The sequence below is a fragment of the Drosophila biarmipes genome, chromosome 3R (assembly GCF_025231255.1).
Source record: "Drosophila biarmipes strain raj3 chromosome 3R, RU_DBia_V1.1, whole genome shotgun sequence".
NCBI classification, from domain to species: Eukaryota; Metazoa; Arthropoda; class Insecta; order Diptera; family Drosophilidae; genus Drosophila; species Drosophila biarmipes.
The window spans coordinates 20,160,495-20,181,355 of record NC_066616.1 but is presented as its reverse complement, the minus strand read 5'-3'; the positions used below and the strand labels follow the sequence as shown (position 1 = coordinate 20,181,355).

At 45.2% G+C, this 20,861-nt stretch overlaps 1 protein-coding gene and 1 long non-coding RNA gene across 3 annotated transcripts; both read right to left on the bottom strand.

The window, feature by feature from the left end:
• Positions 1-739: 739 nt before the first annotated feature.
• On the bottom strand, positions 740-8,390 carry LOC108025237 (fibroblast growth factor receptor homolog 1). 2 transcript variants are annotated; one of them, XM_044095636.2, is made up of 2 exons: positions 8,014-8,390; positions 740-4,068 (listed from the first exon to the last, which is right to left on the bottom strand). In XM_044095636.2, exon 2 carries the CDS (start codon positions 3,463-3,465, stop codon positions 1,279-1,281), a length of 2,187 nt encoding a protein of 728 aa, XP_043951571.1. In that variant the 5' UTR covers positions 3,466-4,068; positions 8,014-8,390; the 3' UTR covers positions 740-1,278. The 2 variants fall into 2 exon arrangements, with proteins under 2 accessions (XP_043951571.1, XP_016951076.1); XM_017095587.3 differs by lacking the exon at positions 8,014-8,390 and adding an exon at positions 4,612-4,840.
• A 1,904-nt stretch (positions 8,391-10,294) lies between these two features.
• Positions 10,295-11,593, bottom strand: LOC127011545 (uncharacterized). Its single transcript, XR_007764566.1, has 3 exons — positions 11,389-11,593; positions 10,432-11,261; positions 10,295-10,369 (listed from the first exon to the last, which is right to left on the bottom strand). It is a non-coding gene; the product is annotated as an uncharacterized LOC127011545 (long non-coding RNA).
• Between the last annotated feature and the right edge of the window lie 9,268 nt (positions 11,594-20,861).

Below are 20,861 nucleotides of genomic sequence, written 5' to 3'. Positions count from 1 at the left end.
TTCGTGCCCCACAACAGGTTAGGCGATGAATAAGTACGCCAGCCAGTATCAATTTGGACTTCTGTTGGCTTCCACACCCACATTAAGTCATGGCAATTACCGCTGATCCCTGGCTTAGACCGGCTCATAATCAAGACACAAGTTTTAATTTAAATTTGCCCCAGTGCTCATATATCTCGCGAGTATCACACACAATGTTGCAAGATCGCTGGGACCACGACGGCCCACAGATCTAAGTGGGCCAGCATTTGGCCCCTGGCCGGACTCCGAATACCCCTGGAACCCCCCCAAAAATCGGACACTCCACAAATCTCCCGCAATTACAATACTTTATAAACTTATTTTTCTTCTCCCAACGCGGGCCTTGTACTATCGTCTAATTGCATCGCCGACGCTCTTGGCATTTAGCGCGTCAACAAACGAGCCGCCAACGCCGCCGCGACCCCAACCCCACCTTAATCCCCTCACACCTCGCCGGCGGTTCGGTAAAATAAAAAATCGAGAAAAACATAGGAATACCTATGTTTAAGAGGAAGAAAAAACAACAGAGTGGACCGCAGGCCGTTCCATTCATCATTTTTCGTTTAGTGACGCGCGTGCCTCGTGCGCCTCAAATCGAGTGTTATTTTTTTCACAGATTTTCAAATTGAGACGTCATGATCTCTCGTCGTCGTCGTCGGCGGCGACTCTCTTCGTATCTACCCATGGTTATGGCTATGTTTACGATTGCATTTTCGAATACAAGTTGGGGGTACAACATTTATTGTTTCATAAGGCACTGCGGGCATGCAACTAACGCTAGGATAGAACATTGTTGTGCTTAGGGGCTACGAGTATAATTTAGCGAGTATAAAACTGCGAATACTACAAAGATCAGTACAATCAGAAATACAACAGAAATACAACCGACTCTTAACCATAGCTTATTAGTAGTCTTACTTCTTTCTAATGTATCTCCTATAGTATATCTAAAGTAACAGCTAAAGTGGGTTTAAATTCGAGCTGCTGCTAGTTTTTGGTTTACGCCTTTGGTGCAATTTTGGTGAAGTGTTCAGAAGATGTACAGACTTATATCAGAGCTATATACATAAATTCGAAAGTAGATAGTTTTTTCGAAGGACAATTCCTGGGATTTTACGATACTTTTTCGTAGTAAACTTAGATCTTTTAAAGATTATTAGGATTCCTCCTATATAGGCAAGTAGACACTTGAACCCTTTTCAAATAATCTCCTATTGACAATTTGATCTCTTTCCGGTATTCCTTGGTAAGTTTCGCTTAGTAATTACACCACTTCTGCAGGTTGTCCGTCTCCTCCTCCTCCTCGTCACTCGTCGAGGGCGGCGTGTCCAGATTGGCTATGTCCACGTCCAGATAGTCCTCCTTGGTCTGCAGCAGCTTGTCCATATACTCGACGATCTCCGTGAAGGGGGGCCGATCGTCGGCGTTGAAGTGCCAGCACTGTCGCATCAGTATGTAGATGTTCATGGAGCACTTGGCCGGCTTCTCCATCCGCTGCCCCGACATCAGGTAGGTGTAGAGCTCCTCCGCGGACATGATGGTGGGATACGGCTGCTGGCCGTAGGTCATGATCTCCCACAGCAGAATGCCGTAGGACCAGACATCGCTCTTCGAATCGTAGAACTTCTCCTGCAGCGATTCGGGGGCCATCCATTTAATGGGTAGCCTGCCATTGGTGTTCTTCCTGTAGTACTCCGTGCTCTGGATATCCCTGGCCAGGCCAAAGTCAGCTATCTTCAGCACATAATCATCGCTGACCAGGACATTGCGGGCTGCCAAGTCCCGATGGATGCATCGTCGCGACGCCAGGTAATCCATGCCCCTGGCAATTTGGTGGGCAAATTTGATCAGATCCTTCTCGGTGATCACATGGGCCGGCGGCGATGGAGGCGGCTGAGAACCATCCCTGTCCATGTCCCTGCCAAAGGGTCGGTTCTTGTAGAGGAAGTCCTTCAGATTGCCATGGGGAGCATACTCCACGATCACATAGAGAGGTCCACTCTGACTGCAGCAGCCCAAGAGGTTGATGATATTGATGTGGCGTCCTATGATCTTCATCACCTCCATTTCCCGCACCAAACTGGCAATGTCGTCGTCCGTGTGCCCCTCCTTCACCATTTTCACCGCCACAATGGCATTGTTGACCTCCGCCATGACCACTCGTCCAAATGCTCCCTCGCCCAAGGTGGCGCCCAGAACGAGTTGATTCCTGGGCAGCTCCCAGTTCGAGTCCAGTGGGAACTCGTACTCATTGAAGGGAGCCGGTTCGTTGCCACTCTGAAGAACTGTGGTGCGCTGCTTCTGTATTCTCACCACCGGCATGATCATGGTGTCCATGGAACCGCTGGAATCTCCTCCCCCCTCCGGCTTAAAGATGATCACCTTTTTGGTCCACTGATGCACAGTCTCTATGCGCTGTTTCAGCACCTTTTCATGCTTCATTTTTCGTATGGCATAGTAGATGAAGAGGACGGTCATCAAGATGACAGTGCATATGCAAAAGGCCAGGACTATGAAGTTGGTCGAGTTCAGAGTGGCACTGACCACGCCGGTCTCCATGTCCGTGCGACTGCGCACCACCTGCAGATAGGCAGTGCTATTGGATTGGCCCAGACTGTTGCTCTCCACGCACGTGTACCAGCCCTCATCCTCCATGGTCACATTCTCGAACCTCAGCCTATCCAGATCCTCGCCCACAATAGATCGATTGTTGGAACAGTTGTTCACGCCCTTGCAGGGCACGAAGATCCAGGCCTTCTTGCTGGTCAGATCCGAGAGATACTTGCAGTCCATGCCGCCGCTCTCGTTGATTTCCAGCGTGAGATTCACGGGACCGGTTATCAGGATGGGTTTGTGATTCACCCGATCGCTGACTATCAGCTGGGAGGTGTACCGAATGCAGTTCAGGGAATTGCACACCTTGCACGTGTAGTTGCCCCCGTCGCCCGGCACCAGATCCTCCATGGTCAGGGTCCAGCGATTCCGCTTGATGGTGCCGTAGGCGCGGGTGAAGGGCTCCACGGTGCCGTTGCGATACCAGGTGATGTTGGGCTCCGGACTGCCCAGCGCATGGCAGTTGAAGGTGACCAGGGAGCCGGAGGGTCGCAGGTGCAGCTTGCTCATCTTCTTGGGATTGCGCCAGTAGGGCATCGAAGTGCCACTTTCCGGGAGATCCGCCTTGACATCATCGTCGTCCGCATTGCCATCGTCCAGATCCGTTACGGTTTGATTGGTTATATTATTGGTAATACCATTCGGTAGAGTTCTGTTCTGCCTGGCTGCCAAGCTATCCTTGGGCAGCTCCTGACTGCTGGCCACATGACGACGACCTTCTACTTGCCACGAAGGCTGCAAAATTAGAGGCACCAGCAGCAGTATTCCCAGCGAACCGCTCTTCATTGTGACTCTCGACGGACTGACTCGCCAACTCCAGGCAGCATCCATTTTTAGGATATTTATTTTTGTAACTCTTGCCGGAGGAAAGGAAAAAAGGGCAGGCAGCACCCTCAAAAGTGAAACGGCAACTGCAACTGCAACTGCAACTCCCTTGCCGGAGTTTGTCGCATGTGCTGCTGGTTTTTTATTCACCGGAAATCCACTTTAGAGTACTCCGCTCTGTGCGGACCGCTCGCCCTTGTTCGCCTGCGCCGGAAGAAGATCGCTGATCTTCTAGTTTCTAATTTATAATGGAAACAACTACAGTTGCCTCTTCAGTGCAACATGTGTGCGCCTTTGAAGTGATCCACTCCGCCACTCCGCCACTCCTCCACTTCTCCAACGATTGCAATCGGATGCCGATGATGATGATGATCCCCTGATGATCACTATATCTTGTGGGTGTAACGGAAATACTTTCCCCCAAAAACAATGCCGCCGGTGGGGCTGTGGTGTGCGCGATATACTCAGTGAGTTGATGGATTTATGGCAGCCATCTTGTCACCAGAAGAGCTCCACTCGTGGGCGAGGATGATCGCGGATTCCATAGATCATTCGGCAGCTTGGATGGGGTGCGGACTGTCTGGAGCGTGTTTGATGTGACTGCAACACCTGGAAGAATGCATACGATTAGATTTATGATCACATCCGTGGGGTGTATTAATCGAAGGCGATCCTAAATCTTAAAAACAAGTGCGAAAACTAATTTTGCTATGGGAAGTATACACGATGCATCCGTTTCTTTGACTCCACGAATTTCCTTTCCACTTTGTTTATAGGCACTCTTGGGGTATAAACTTTCCAGACATTTTGCAGAGATTCTTTTTGGTCTTGACTCGATTAAAGGCCATTTCCATTTGGCGAGCTCAATTAAAATGTCGCGCACATTTCCGGTAACTTCTTCAACATTTCTCGTATACCCGGTTTGTGATTTTTGTCCAGCGCGTGCCATAAATTAAAAATGGTCCAGAGGAATGAGCTCAGAATGTGTTTTGTTGCGGCGAACACAGCGAGAAACACTGAGGTTTTTCATCTTTTACGCGTTGCATGTTTTATCGGTTTTGAAAATAGCTTTATGGCCGTGGGCACATAAAGATTTTTCGGCTGGCACTCTTTTAAGATCGCCATAAAATTACGACCTGTCCTGACGTTTACCTTTTTGGCCAGAGGCAACTCTTTTCAACTTGTTGTCGGGTTGTGTATATGCTGCATAAGAAGAGCGCCCTCAAATGTCGTTCTGTTTAGTGTTCCATTCTATTTTTTGCACAACTCTTTCACGTTTCTCCGTTTCCCTAGAGGGGTCGAGAAAATACCTCCCGACTTTTAGCGATTTGTGAATTTTCACGGAGCTGAACGAAAAGTGTTCCTAGTGGGTCTGGGTAGTCCGGTGTACTGAATGTGCCCAATGCCAATTCCGATTCCCAGTGATCGCAATGATCTCCCTCTCTCTTATTTCTCCGGCACTCTCTCTGTCTCTCCCCCGATCGCCCTTCTCTCGGACTATCTCAATTCTCCCACATAAAAGTCCTACCCAATGCGCCGGCGTCGGGGAAGAACGACTCAATTTAGTAGACCCTCGAGTCGCTTCCACTTTGCCGTTATACTTCCAATGTCTAATACCCTGTACTTGTAGCAGAGAAAGGTATGCTTGGTCAACTATAGAAGGGGAAAGAGTCCTATGAAGAGTATGAAATATTAAGTCATAGTCGTCCAGTCCTAACAGTTTTTGTCTCTTTATTTTTTCTATCCTAAATATTTAGAAGAAAATTATTACTTGTCACATTAATTTTCCTGTCTTAAATATTTAAGAAAAAAAGAGTAAATATTAAAAATTAAATAATATTTTTAAAAATGGCGGATATTTTGTTTATATTTTTAAACAAATATTTTTCTTTTGGAAAAAGTATTATCAATTTTGCATAGTTCAAAAACTGTAGGAATGATTATGCTATAGTCGTGCTATGTGAAAGTCGCATTTCCATTCTCAGTGTGGTTCTGTTTTGTTGGTCGTTGCCTTTAGCGTCCCGCATCTTTTCGCTTTCAACGGCAGCCTTAATTTTTCACATATGCTCGCCCCATCGCCCGCTGTATCTTTGTATCTCTGCGCTTCTGTAGCTCTCGTTTTCCCCGAGCATTTCTCTCATCTTCAATTAAAACAGACACAGTTTCTCTCGCCGTTCTGCTGATCTTTCCAGTCACATTCAGCCCACATCTGGCGGACAAAAAATTAAAGGAATTAAAAGACTACTGAGCTGTGTTGTCTCTGTTCTCCCGCCCCCGGGCCACGCCTCCAGCCAGAGTCGCGGAGACAAGGGCAAATATTGTTTCGGTTTGCATTGGCTGCTCTATTGTTGACTGCAACATGTGGGCACACCATCAGCCGCAGCCATATACACATCTACCTAAGATCGTGTGCCACATGTGTTGCACAGACATTGTCGTCGGCCCTCGAGGGGAAGTCGAGCCGACGAAGGGTTATCCAAAATTCTGACTTCCAGGAAGCCATCCGCCAAATCGGAAACTGCCAAAAATAAAATGGAATAGATTTTCCTATCCCCCACGGCGAGCTGACCTTCACCTCCATCGAAAACGACCGCCCATTCTAGTATATTTCCTGTGCAGTCCGAAATTCGTGGCGAAAATAAACAAACAGGGTGCGGAAAAGTGTTTGCAAAGTACACAAACAGCACACACCTCCTGTCGAACTGAATCGCCGGCCACTCGGGCTCCATTACACTCGCACGGGTTCACCCCAAGTGACGCACTTGGTGACCCCGCCACCTCGCGGTACCGCCTATTCTTCGACGCCAAGTGGAGACCGGCACGAGTCTGTTATTTCGCACGGCTCGTCGGCAGGTTCCAGCCACCCAATCCATCCATCCATCCATCCGTTCATCCATCTATCCACCAGATGCCTCTCAGTACGTGACAGCGAGAAGGTTGCATCGCTTGGGGGAAGCGAGAAGAAGCAGACGGAGCAGAGGTCGGGTGTACGGAACCGACTTTGTCGAAAGGCAAAGCCAAAGATTATCCAATTTCAGAAGAAAATGTTTCTAAGGCACAATCACGACTCCTTATCTGTCTTTCCAATCCAATTTAAATGAGTTGGAATACCCAAATCGACATTTAAAATTTTGAAACTCCAAAGAACCGATCAAAAACTATAGTCATTTTTGAGTCATGTCTCCCAAGTTAAGGAAGTGTCATTTCCTTTTTCGAACTCCAATGAGTAACTCCAGAACTGTCGATTTGTGTGTATTTCACAAATATTGAATCATTCTTAATAAGTAAAAGTGTTATATAGTAAAAAAATTCGATTTTCATTAATAAAGTTTATGCCTCGAAGAAAATAAATTAAAGCAAAGATTCCACCACTTGTGATCAATCCTTAAAAAATGTACTCTTTGTTTACTCTATAGTAATGAAGACAAACATTTGGAATGACTTAAGAGCTAAACCATTCAATTAGAAACCGATAAACAAAAATTGTATAATCGAATCTTAAGAAAACGGAAATAATAATAATAAAATGGAAGCGTTTTAATGGTAAACAAAAGTTATAAATTCCCATCTTATAGAAACTGAGAATATTGCAAACCATTAAACTGCAGCAAAGTGTTCTTAGAATTTTGTTTAATTCCATGTTTTTGGCAATATTTCACTTGATTATCACTAGAGATCAAAAGGCCATTCCGATGCTGTTGGATTCCCCCACCTGGCACGAGATAATAGCAGGAAAGCTAAACAAACCTAGTCCTAATTATCATTCATAAATAAGATTACCAGAGAGCAGAAAAGTAGGGACCGAAGATCGTCAGGGAGCAAGTTGAGTGATGGCCAAAGGCGGCGGAACCGAACCCGAGACACTGAGAAGAGGGCAGCGTAAAGCTCCCCGACCGACAGAACAGATACCCGATAAATATATACAAATAGCTATAGCCTTATACACACCGATGGGGAGCAAGTCGGACAAAGAGCAGACAAGTTGAAATGTTTGTTTACGCGGCTAGAAAATATTGCATGTTCCCCCGAGAGTCTAGATGCTGCTGGTTAATAAACAAAATCAAGCTGGGAACAAAAAAAAAAAAAAATAAAGGCATAACAGAAAACTAAATTATGAATTTGAAATATTTTCTCAGCTCTGCCGCATCGGCTGGGCTGTAAAAGCAAATAAATAAATATAAATTAGAATGGGAACCCAGTGGAAAAGTGCTTTCAATTTGAGCATGAACCATGGCAGAGCCGAACCAAATAAAAAACGTATTCTATGGGGCTGTCGAGCACCGAACTGGCCATATTCAGTGTGTTAGGGGGTGGTCAGAGAACAGATAATTGAACGATTGACCACATACACAGCGAGATAAACGACACAAATTGCTCTGGGGACCACGGCACTCTTTACACATTTTGGCCTTTGGGTGAAAAGTCAAATTGCTGCTCATGCGGTCAATCAAAAAGTAGACCAAACAAGTGATTTGCGCAATTACGCAAAAAGCGAAAAAACAACCTCTAGTAAACCAAAGCGAGGCGAAGGCATATATATTTTTAAAGACTTACCTCACAATGTGCGTTGCTCCAAGACAAAAAGCTTCCTGCCAAATATCCAAAGTGTCTCTGCCTCTGCGTTGGAATTTCTCTCGCCTTCGACCAAATTGTAAATGTTTCACCAAAAACACAATTGAGAAAGTTCACGGAATTCGAGAGTGTTTCCACTTAAAATTCTTGAAATGTTTTAGTACGTATTTAGATGGCACTTGGGCACTTAAACAGAAGTAGAAACTGTTGCACACTTGACTCTGCCGTCGTTCTCCGTTCCCAATGTGTTTCTACAGCCCACTGCACGGCTGCATTAATTATTAAACACAATTATTGATGATATATTCGATCGATCGCTGTCGATTTTCCTCCGATTTTCCAACTGTAACGGCACGCAGTCCGATCGCAACTGAACAGAACGCCGAGCAGAAGCGCGCCAGCTCTGCAAAATAAATCTCTTCAATTAAATGAGGGAACAAATGAAACGAATTCATGTTCCCCCATCACAACATTCGGCCTGGAGAACACATCGCCGCAATGTATTTTCGCGGCGGCCGCATAAACAAATACAGAAAACACACAAAATTGTACGGAACGCCAGCCACACATTGTATAATCCCGGGCGGAAAAGGAGAGGAAGGGTCGAGGAACGGGGATTCGTGTGGATGGTATGGATGGATTGGGCACGGCATAGGGGCTAGGGGACTCACATGTGTGTATCTGAGTGGCGGTGCCGGTGGCGGCCTTCCCTTGGAAAGTGAAATGTAATTGAGTGCGGCGACCGCGCTCGTTCTAAATTCGTTCAATTGAGTCGAAAAAGTATCTCAACGAGGGTCGACCGCCAGAAAGTGTTGCATATTTTCCAGCGCCATGAATAATTTCATGAATATCATTATGAGGGTTCAGAACACTCCGGAACTATTCCAACGATACCTTATAAAATTATTAACGATCAGTGAGAAATCTTATATGAGAGCTTGTCCTAATGAAAATATCTTAAAAAAGCTATAGTAATGAGAACATTGAAATCTAATTTTAAAAGAAATCATAGGTTAATTATAATTATAAAAAAATGTTTATTAACTTAATTTACTAAAAACATTTTAAGAATCGTTAGTATTTATCAAACATCAACAAATAGTTATCAATTTAAAACCAATCTCTAGCCACCTTAGGCATTTCTTCACGCTTCGCCAGAGGTGGAAAATCCGGAATGGGATTCATTAGGCGGGACAATAGCGCGCTAAGTAAGTTAGCAGTTATTAATTATGGGCTACTTATGGCGAATACCGAAAGGCCAGGGGCCCAACCAGTAGCCGCGATGGAAGAAAGCCCCTCTAATGAATGACACTCGAGTAGAAAAAGCCATCAAAGAACACATGCTGTGCGCTGCAAAGACAATGGGGCATCGTTTAGCGTTTGTCTCTATGGCGACCCCGAAAAGGGTTAGCCAAACAATGGACATCGAGGGGATTTTGGCCGAAAATCGAAAACAATTAACGATTATTGACCATCAATTGCGGCCGAGGGAGACCCGCTCTGTGCCAAATGGCGTTGCGCCTGACTGATTAATTGATGTTGCTGCCCGGAATGGGAGGATCCCCATGAGTGGTTAGCATAGTTTCAGCAGTTAACAACCTCGTAAAGCCGGGGACCAGGGAAGCTCGGGTTTAAGACGGCCTCGGCCACCGCCAGGCAGTGTATGGTCATAATACTTAAATTTTATGCACTCCTGGGCAATCCTCCTGGCCACCGAGTGCCAAACTCCTCGGGCCGCCGATTCTCAGCTTCCGTATGGCTTTTCAATTTGGCCAGAACGGAACGCAAGTTGTTAGCGTTTCGAACATAGAAATAAATATTGGAAAATTGGCTCAAAGTCTGGAGCTCTCGCAACTCGCGACTCGCATCTCGGAGCCTTCGGGGCCATTGGCTCTGGGAATCTGGGAAATGGGAAATGGGGACCGGCTCTTGGAGACACGATCTGGCGGGCCGAGCTGGGCGACACGATCTGCAACCATCTCGCAGAGATCTCGTGCAGAGCAGCCAAACAGCATAAAGTTAATTGCTAATATGATTAATTGCACATTAACATGAATTTTTATAGCCAATTATAAGCGAAATATGCCAATGAGAAACTTTTTCGACCAGCAAATTAAACAACCAAAAAAAGGAGAGATAACTGAAGTGCAATTGTGGCTGACATTGGAAAATGGATTAGTTGATATTTATTGAATGCAGAAAAATATTATTAAAAAATAAAAAATAACAAATAATTAAAATACATATTTTATTTGGATTTTTTAGTCAATGTTTTTTATTTTGGGAAGGAACTACTTGGCACGAGGATTGGAGAAGAGTTGGCACAAATGTATTTGATCTGGAGGGGATTATTTTAAAGGATATGGAATCAATTGAGAAGAATAAACAAATTCGCCTTACTTTTTGGCCCACAATAGTATTTCTTAATCAGATATTTCAGTCAAGGCAACTATATATTTCTTATGTAGCCATATGATCCAAATCTAGCCTGCTCTTGGCGCACACCAAATGGCTTCACCTCTGCCAATAGATCCGAAAACCCGCTTCCAAACCAGACCAATTCCATAGATGAAGTCGATAATTTATGCATAAACTATGCGTGGCAAGTCGGCATCATCCCATTGCGAGTGGGCTGCTGCCAGGCGAAATTATGCGGGTGTGTTTGCATTTGCCACAAGAGCGGGCGAATGGCAAAAATAAATAAATGAATGAGAATGCAATAACCCTCGAGACAGATGGAAAACAGAGAGCCGAAAGCGCAGACCCCGAATCACATTTCCAATCACTCAAAAACTATTGGAGATTCGAATTTGAATTATTGGCTCCACCTTGCCTGCACGTCATTTCCGGCCTTAAATCTCTAAGCGCGTGAGCTAATCATAACTTACAATGTGGTCCGGCAATTTGACAGGCGGTTGCTGGTCCCTGGTCCCTGGTCTCTGGCTGTTGGCTTTTTCTCTTTTCTGGTTGGCCAGTCGGCCTGCCAAGCCGAGGATCATGGATCATGTGGGGCTGGAAATTGTTACCAACGGGACAGCGGAGCTGGGCTTGGGGCACGGCAAGCTGTGCGAGCTGTCAATGAACTTGTAGGCTCTTGATTGATTTATATTGTGCCGGGCGGATGATGTATCTTTGTATCTATGGTGGATCAGCTTAGGCTTCGAGGCCGTTGATATCTTGCTTTTAACACGGGGCCCCAAAACGAAACAACCCGATTCGAGTCGGCGAATCTAATGAAAGGTGTATTAATTGTATTAGATATCCCTCCTATGCCGGGCAACACGATCTTCGCTGTTCTCTGGCTACTGTTCACAAAGCTGGCCCTAAAGTGGTTTTATCTGCCAGTTTTTTTCTTACCAAAGGCCCTTAGCCTCCGTCGCGGTCTAGGCCATAATTTAAAGCTGGCTTTTTGGCGAGGAGGATGGCAAAATGGGTTGAGGCGGCTAAAACTGGCGCTTAAAAGTGCGTTTAAACAGACCTTTCGGCCGGATTGGGCTTGGCGTGCGGGCGTGTCCTCTTTATATATTCCCTGGTTTTATTTTTCCATCTTAGCCCAGCCTGGTCCCCATAATCCCTAATAATAATCATGTGCTGTAATTGACGATTTATGCTAAGCCCGATATAATTTACGCCGTTGGAAACACTGGGGCCTCACCTCAAAGCGCTGAGCAGTTGGCCAGGAGGCGGAGAAGGAGTATCGCATAAATCATAACTGCACCTGGGATAGCTGAAGGGGCAGCTGGAGGAGCTGGGACCCTGGGACTCAGAATCGGAGGTGCCTGCTGCTACTGGCCATGGGCCGATGGACCGATGGCTCGATGGCTCGATGGTTCAACAAATATTTCCCACACACGCCGGCGTCGCTTACATGGACCAAAAGCATGGCAGTACACGGACATACAAGTATGTCGGGCAGGTTACACACAATGCAAATGCGTTCGCATAAGTCAGTTAAGGTAATGGCCAGCCAATTGGGATGCGAAGAGTCCATACTCTTAAAGAGACATTTATAGGGGAATATGACAAAAAATGTATTTACATTTTCACCCAGTTTTATTACTGATATTATTAAATATTTTGATTACTGAAACCAATCTAAACCAATCACTAGGTTGAGATAAGGCATCTTACTTTTGCATAAATTCTTCCAAAATACCAGATCATATTCATGATCTTTAAATACTTTAGAATAAACTTAGATTATTTATTTTCCCCCATTACTAGATATCTTTAACAAGTGGTATAGTACATATATTAGTATGTTCTTATATTCTCTCCTCAAATTCAAGATCTCCCTGATCGCAAATCTTTTATGCCCCTCTCGACACAAAGTGTACTCAAAAGTGTTGGCACGCAAATTTATTGTTGTCGGTTGTCGGTCGAACCGCCGATTTGCGATCCATTCCGCAAAAGGCTACCGTATTTGATCTTGGCCTCCCTGACTCCCCTGACTCTCCTGACCCCTTGTCTGCCGTGGACCCCCTCGAAACCCCGCAATTACCCGCCTCTGTCAAAAAGGAAAATAAACTGCCGGGGTAGAAACTGGGAAATCTTTTGGAGCTGGAGCTGGGGCTGGGGCTGCGTGCCAGTGCCAGTTTGTCTGGCATTTGGGCAGGCCTTCCAAAAACGTCGCTGACATAACTGTACCAACCGCCGAGCGGTGGTTGCGTGGTGTGTGGCTGGTGGCTTTGGTGGTTTTCGCGGTGGTATTCAAGAACCACCGCTCCGGCAGCCCCAGATTTCGGCGAACGTCGCTGTTTTTGGCATCAAACACATGTCGAGGCACATGAAAGGATCGCTGGCTGGCTGGCTGGCTGGCGGGGACCTGGAATCCGAATCTGAATCGGAATCTGGCGGCTATATGGTCGTGGTGGTGCCGGTGGATCGAGATCGGGTCTTAGGCCTTGCATGTTTGGCGTTTCAATGCGCATTAATTTTGCATAGCCGGCCGTTGTTGTCGACACGAATGGCTATGAAAGGTTAATAAATCAAATGCATATGCATGAGACAGCCTCTGCACCTGAGATCCTGGCATGCGACTCCTTTTTTCTCTTTTTCTGGATTTTTCCGCGCCGGTTTATGCGTTTATAATTTCCTCAATGCCCCTTTATGGCCATTCCATTCCAGGGGCAATCAAAATCAGCGCCTTTTGTGACCGAGCCGCATTAACACCAAATTAAGTTTGATTTTATGGCCCAGCCAAAGGAAATTGGGTCATCTTCATGGGCCGCAGGAGGAATATGGTTTACGATTCCCCTGGATTCTGGCGTCTTGAATGAGTTAAAAGCCGCGCCACTTGGCTGCACTTAATCTGCGTTTTACGACCCAGTTGCCCAGTTTGCCCGGGCTGCCGGCTTTGTTACGCCGATCACGTACTGGGATTAATCACTAAATTAATTGAAACAATTTTCCAGCATGGCCGTAAACAAGAGGCAGGGGCCAGCCGGGACAGCTGAGACAGCCGGGCCAGCGCCACAAATTAATCAGGCGATCTGCGATCTGTGGGAGATGCTGATCAAGTCGATCATGATCGGCGATTACCGATCATCGTTCTCCACGGTGTTGATCGCCATGTTCGAGGCGCGTACGTGTCTGGCATTTGCAATGGCCCAAACGGCCAAATGAGTTGTCCAACCATCTAACACATGTCGCTCAGCTCATCAGCCGGCGATCGGCTGGTGATCAATAAGGTCCGCCGATCATGGCAGCGCCAATTACCCCCGAAAAAGTGGTGATCGCAAGAGGCCTTGCCACATATCTATGGCCTATTGCCAGCCACTAAAGCGATCATTAATGGTCGTTTGGCGGGGGACAAAGGCACCCCTCTTCGAGAAAACCCCACTGGCTGCCTGCTAATAACTTTTAATTAAATTAAAACTCCGCCTATTTGCGTTCAGCACCCCCGGGATCGTGATCATTTCGGTATCATCATCATTAACATCATCATCGGCGTTAGCGGCGGCCGCGCAACAAATGCCTTTTCACACCACCGATCTGCGATCCCCGATCCCCGATCTCCGATCAGCGATCAGTGATCATAAGGCGACCCTCACCGAAAGGCAGCCAAGGTGCAACAGGTGCAGGCACGATCTTGGACCGCTTCTAGCCTTATTTCCCGATCCCGCGGTGGTGCTTGTTTTGGCATTAACCGTTGGCTTTCGGGTCTAGCCAGACGGAGACTGCGGCTACACCCACTTCACGGCCCCACACACTGGAAAAAATGTGTTGAAATGGGGTAAATGTTGTAGAAATTGGAATATAAACTGATCTTCATATTTGTGATATATTTACAATTAATTAAATTCGTTTTGAGTTGCTCTAAATTGAAATATTTAATATAATATTTTTATAGATACAATCTAAAGATGTATTACTTTCTGAATCATTTAAAAACAGAATTTCACATTCACTTTATTATTAAAAATAGAATAAATCATCACAAAAGTGGTACCTTGGGGTTTTTATAAAAAGTAACCTTCATAAAACCTAATACCTTAAGGTATTTTAAAAATTGTAGATCCCAAGAGTGAATGATACAGAGTGAAATTTTTAATGACACATATTACTCTTTTCAATTTTAAGAAACAAGGTCCAAAGAGTGGTACTTCCTAGATCTAAGAGGACGTTTTTTCTCCCAGTGCGCCGCACTCCACCCCAATCCGCAATCCGCGAGTCTGGAATGGCAATCACTTAAATCGTTGCGATTATGATCAGCAACAGGCATCGTTCGGCGCTATGTTTTCCTTGAGCTGTACCACTTTGGCCCACAGTTGCTGGTTGTATGTTGCTGCGGTTTCCTACTACTGCCGCGGTTATTACTGCTTATTGGCGGCTGCACTTGTTGTTGTTACCGCAAAACATAATTGATCAATTAAAAATTAATACCAACTCTGTTTAGCTTTGGGGTGATCGAAATAAGCTTCCTCATCGAGCCGGCGAGTTTGTCGTACGAAATTAAAATAAAGATCTGCCAAGATAACGAGGAATTCGATCAATATCCATTGGTAGTCGCAATTTTGTCATCAAATCGTAATTAATCACTGTGGAGTTTAACGAATCTATTTTATTTGTGCGCAAGGCAGCAGGTAGTTTTGCCAACAAGTTAAAGTTAATAATGTAAGTAAGGATTTCAAATATCATATATTTAAAAATAGATTTATGCCATAAAATGTATACCAAAAGTTTTTAGATATTTGTAGAACAAAACCCGAAACGGAACCTTTTGATGCTCAAATGTCTCTATTGTAAGCCAACCGTCAAAGCCCTGGAAATTTCACCTCTTTGGGTGGTCCCTGGGACCCCACACGTCTGGAGCGACTAAAGTATTGTCATAACACCGCTATGGCCGGCTACTTAAATCAAATGAGTTAATGCCACCAAAACGTCTGTGGCGCACAATGTGTAAACAATGGAGCGGAGCTTTCGGCTCTTTGATTTATATAGTAGATCGGGCGAGAGAACGAGCCCCAGCCGTCTATATAGACCCTAATCCTCCCGTCGTCATGCACCGACTTTGTTGTGCTAATCAGCGTTCAAGTTTATGTGACATTTTAAAGTATGCCACACACATGGCCGGCGATCTGATCTGATCCGCCGGTGGATCCCACCGCCAGTGATTGGATGTGGTTCCATGGTGGTGCGGCGCTGTCGAGGTGTCGCTGCCAACGGTCGTTACAACCTGGAGGCCAGGCGACCACTTTCCTTGTCGCATTGATAATTCAATTTCTTCTAACGTTTCCCTCTGTTTATTATCTTGACTTAATTTTCCCGGGGACCACCGGCGATCTGTTACTCGGATTGGCCCGGGGGACAGCAGCCGATCATAACAATCGTCACCGAATGCTGCGGGCTGCGTGTGGCCTTTGTCCGCTTTATGATTCAATTTTATTGTTAATTGAATCTCAACTAGTTTAGTGTGTCGCCATCGATCGTTGGTGATCTCTGGGTGCGGTCCCAGCCTCTTTTTTCTCCGTTTGTTTTGACCCCTTGGCTTGTTTTGGTTTTGTTTTGATCACTGTTAACTGTCAGCCCAATTGACCTGGTGTCCCCCACCCCCAACTGCGATTCGATCATAGGGCGGTGATCCTGATTTATGATCATCACCATCATTGCTGCTTTATTGCTGCTCGGGGTGGGCGTTGTTCGAAACAGTAGTCTGGCCATAAATCCGATAATGGGCTTATGACTCCTTTTACATCTCTCGACTTTCACTGCGGCGTCAATTGAAAAGTAGCTCCCTCTAGTCGCCGGTAATCAAGCGGCTAATGCCGCGCAGAGCAGACGCCATTATAAGGGTCCGAGACTGTCCAAGTTAATAGAGAGTCCAAGGCGGAATCTGGGGTCCCAGGAGGAGGAGGAGCTCGGCACGGAGTACATGCAACGATTTCCTGATTAACACTTTGAGCATAATTCTACCGCCGGCGACAGAGTGCACATAACAAACAGCCGGCCCAGCTGAATGGATGTGGCTGCCAGCATCTCATGCAATGCACTTTGGGAATGGGAGCAAGTTGGATGGCGTGCTAGAGGTAATCGACTGCGAAAGTACCCGGTACTTATATTTGAGTTTAGCACTTAGAGGAACTGGAATAATATTGGGAATACTACTATTGGGTTTGTAAGATCTCCAAGGTATTCTTATACGTGAATTACGAGTAATATGTAAAAATATAGGAACCTTTTTTAAGATTTTAAGACGAAGCACTTTTTACATCTATATATTTACATCAATATATTTATATATAATAAGAAAAAAGTATTTTCCAAATATATTAAACTCTTTTGAATGGTTTGTATAAAATATTCTTAAAAGACAAAGTCAAGTTTTCTTTAAAGGGCTTAAAAAACCCTTAAACACTACTTTTAATACAAAAACTATATACTTTATTAGAATATTTGATTACATAAATAACTTTTTTAATAAATAACTCTATTGCCTCTAGTTGTTGATACATTAAATAATATATCACTTATTTTGTTGCAAAAAAAATCATAAAAAATAGAAAAAAGCCGTACATTTTTTTTCCAATCCCATACACTCCCTTACGTTCAAACTACCCATTAGATTTTGCCATTCCCGCTTCAGTTTCAGTTACAGTTCCCGATCCCAAACCCAATCCGCGACCATGGCGCGTGCGCAAAGCCGCCGGCAGCCGCAGAGACAAATTCTAATGCTGGATAACAGCGGAGGAATTATGGCTGCTGCCGGGACTCGGGAACTGGGGATCTCGGGGTCTCCGGCCTCGTGCTGATTGTCTGTAAGTAGCTGAGGGCAAAACTTCTTCAAAAACCAAAGACTGCACATTAAACAAAGTGAATTGCAGTCGCCGCTGCTGCTGCAGTTGCATTCACGTTTCGTATTTACCACTTGAAACTAGTTGCTGGTCGCTGACTCTCCGGACTCGGACTTGGATTTTCCGCATTCCTTGGCTAATTTAATGGCGTGAAAATACATGTTCTACGCTAGGGTTAGTCACTGATTAGGCTTGATTATCCGCGATCATATTTCGCAGACAGATCCATTGACAAACGGCGCCGGCGCCGTTGCGAGTTGCTTTAAATGAAAGTGAATTGCTGACTCGGGGACATTACTCACTGAATTTGCGAAGAAAAGGGTCAATGATTTACTACTTATTATCATAAAATAATATTTCATTGAGGAACGTATAAATAATATAAAATAAATATAATGGACTTATAAAATATACTCATAAAGATCTGTTTTGTTTTCGTAGTAAGTTCACATATACCTTATATCTTAAAGATTTAATAATTTTTTTATTATATACGATCATATCAGTTGAATTATCTATAAAACTGAATATTCTGTAGAATGAACCAATTTGATTAATCCCCAACGAATACAATTTGATGAATTCCCAACCAGAATCCCATTGAAACTGGGTTTCGAGTAGGATTCGAGTTCGACTTGCGATCAGCCAATTGTTCGATCGGTGCTCTTCACCACGCCAGCTTGAGAACTCCCCACACCATCTGGAGCGCTCTCTCTGCGGGGACTTTCCCCTACTTTTCCAGACTATCTTTCGAATTTCGAAGTGCAACTCGTTTGCCGCTCCGACTTTCTGGGTTTCCCCTGACAAACCGGAGATGTGAGATACTCTTGCTCGTGAGCCCAAGCCCTCCAGTCAGTCATCTGCGAGCGGTGACTTTTGACTGGCAGTGGATGGATGTTTTGAGTGACCAAGCACCACCAGTAGCCATAAAAGTCAGAGAGCTCCGAACGGCCGCTTTTGTCTAAGCCATAAACTGGGAAAAGACCAAAAAGGCTAGGAAACAATTTATTTACGAGGCGGGCTCTTTCGCTCGCAGCAGGCGGAACAGACAACTATTGATTTTGGCCCCAAACGCGGACAACAATTAAACGGAGCTCCCAGCTGTAAAGCACTGTTAATGGCTCACTCACTAGCCGGGGTCTTTACCCGTGCTCCGTGGCGATCTGTGGGTCTGCGGCTCTGCAGCTCTGCACCACTGGTAGCATGCAAATGATGTCATTTGGTGGAAGGCTCTACCCCCAAAAGATCCCGGCCCGAGTTGACAGCTTGCGGAGATCGGTCTTGGACGGCATTTGGCAGCTCGGCGAGACATTTATGGTCGGCCAGTCAGGTTTGAACGTTTGCTTGGGGTGTACGCTGTTATAAAGTTGTAAAATTGCCTCCATCAATCGCGTTTATGATGGCGTTTTCGTTTTCGACTCGGTCTCGGGACTCGGACTCGGAGGAAGCTTTCCGATGCTCCGTGGAGCCAGGTTAAGCTGTCCAGCTTAACCTTTGGCTGCTCTCTGCGCGTGCCAAAAGGCAACAAACGAGCTTTTTACGAGACGCGGACCTCCTGCCTCCAACTCTCCTCGTGGGCCACACCAACAAACCCAGCATGGATCCCCCGGACCATGTTGAACTCGGCTCACAGATTTATAACAAAGATATCGGCCCGCAAAAGCCGACACGCTGCGTCGTCTCCTCGGAGTCTCAGGGTACTGGAAAAAACTTGGCTCTCTGGGGAATAGGATTCTAAAAATCTATATATTATAGGTATACCTATAGGTACCTTAGAAAACATTTTTAGGATGGTGTATACATTTGTGTTTTTAATGGTCATTTATTATTATCCCTTGGAGGTTATAAAATCATTATAAATAAAATTCTTTTAAAATACGATCATAACATTATGATATCATAAGATATTCCTTTTTTCCATTTAGCAATAAGTTTATTTTTTAATGAATAGTAGAATTTGGAGTTGAGATTTCAATAGGAAAGAACAGTAGGTCAGATTAGAAATATTATATGAAGAATCCCTCATTATAAATAGTAAATTTTTCCAGTGCAGGGACTCCATCTAGCTTTACCTCATGCTATGAGCTATTAGAGTTCAGCGAAACCAAGTCAGGGCCCGAAGAACCCAAACCAAAACCCAAACCCAAACCCGAACCCGCTGCAGTCCAGGCAATCCATTAGCAACTGCGTTGTTTTCTTGGCTGCTTTTCTTTGAGGTTTTCTCGGTGCGTTTTCTGATTTTTCTTTTTTTTGCATCGTCGGCATCTAACAAATCGTTCTGTAATTTGATAGCTCAGATGTTTATGACTTTGGCCAGGCAGTTTTTAATGTGCCGGCTTACGGTCCTACAGAGCAACTCACTCGGGAATCGCGATTTGCAAATCGGGACCTGGTACTATGTTGCCCAAAAAAAGAGGAGAAAAAATAACAAAATCAATGCGACTAAGACAACAACTCTTTTACGCCCCGGAAAAACTGGACCTCAAACGACTCGATGGCTTGGGCCATGGTAATGGGGCTGCCGGTGCGTTGATCGCCTGCCAAATCGCACAAAATATGCTAAAAGGTTTCGCTAGATCAATTTAAAGATTTTTTGTTTAGATAAGGCCTCGTTTATTGGCTAACCAAATGGTTTAGAGCCGGTGCCTCTCTCGCGGACGGACCCCGAAACATGTTACTTAATCTCGAATGGCGCTGGCCCCGTCGATACGGATACCCTCCCGAAAATCAAGAGGGGCAGCCGCCGGACTGGGGGCCAACATATGTTTCTGCCTCGTATCAGATCCGAGCCAACGGCAATGACAAAGCAAAGCCTGGCCAAGCCGCGCCGAGATGGAGGCCCAGATGGAGCTGCAGATTTCGATGCAGCTCGAGATGGAGACGGAGATGGAGTGGCCAACTCCGAGACTCAGGTGCAGCAGGAGGCCCAGACTTCCGGAGGCCACTATCAAACCACTGAGAAAAGTTTAACAGACATTTTCTAATTTAATAATTTATTTACCAATATGCAATTATATATTTTTTCTTTCGATACAATTGTTCTTTGAAAAATCATCATACAGCGTTTTGTGTTTTGTTGTTCCTAAAAATGTGTTAGATATATATTTGTGCGCTTTTAAATTCCTCATCTAAGCTACTACATTTTGTAAGAATGGCATTCCAAAGGCATAAAACACGTTGTTATGATTTATGACCCAACAGTTGCCAAATTTGGTAGCTGTTCCGTACTTTTCTCCGCGTGGAGGTGTGTGTCAGTGCCTTATGACTGGATGAAATTGACATAAAAGGCCAAACCCATTGCAGATTGCATAACCAGTTGACCAGAGGTGCCACCGCCCACCCCTTGACCGCATCAGCAACCCATTTCCATGTTGATTAATGAGCGGGTTGTGTTTTAGCCGCCAGACTTTTGCCATGTTGCGACAGGGGCACGTCAGTTTAAGCTGGAAGAGATCTCGCGCTCTCCTCGAGCAGCGAGGATGATGATGATGATGTGGTGTCAGGTCAGCATCAAGAGCTGTCCGTCGCCCTGAAACG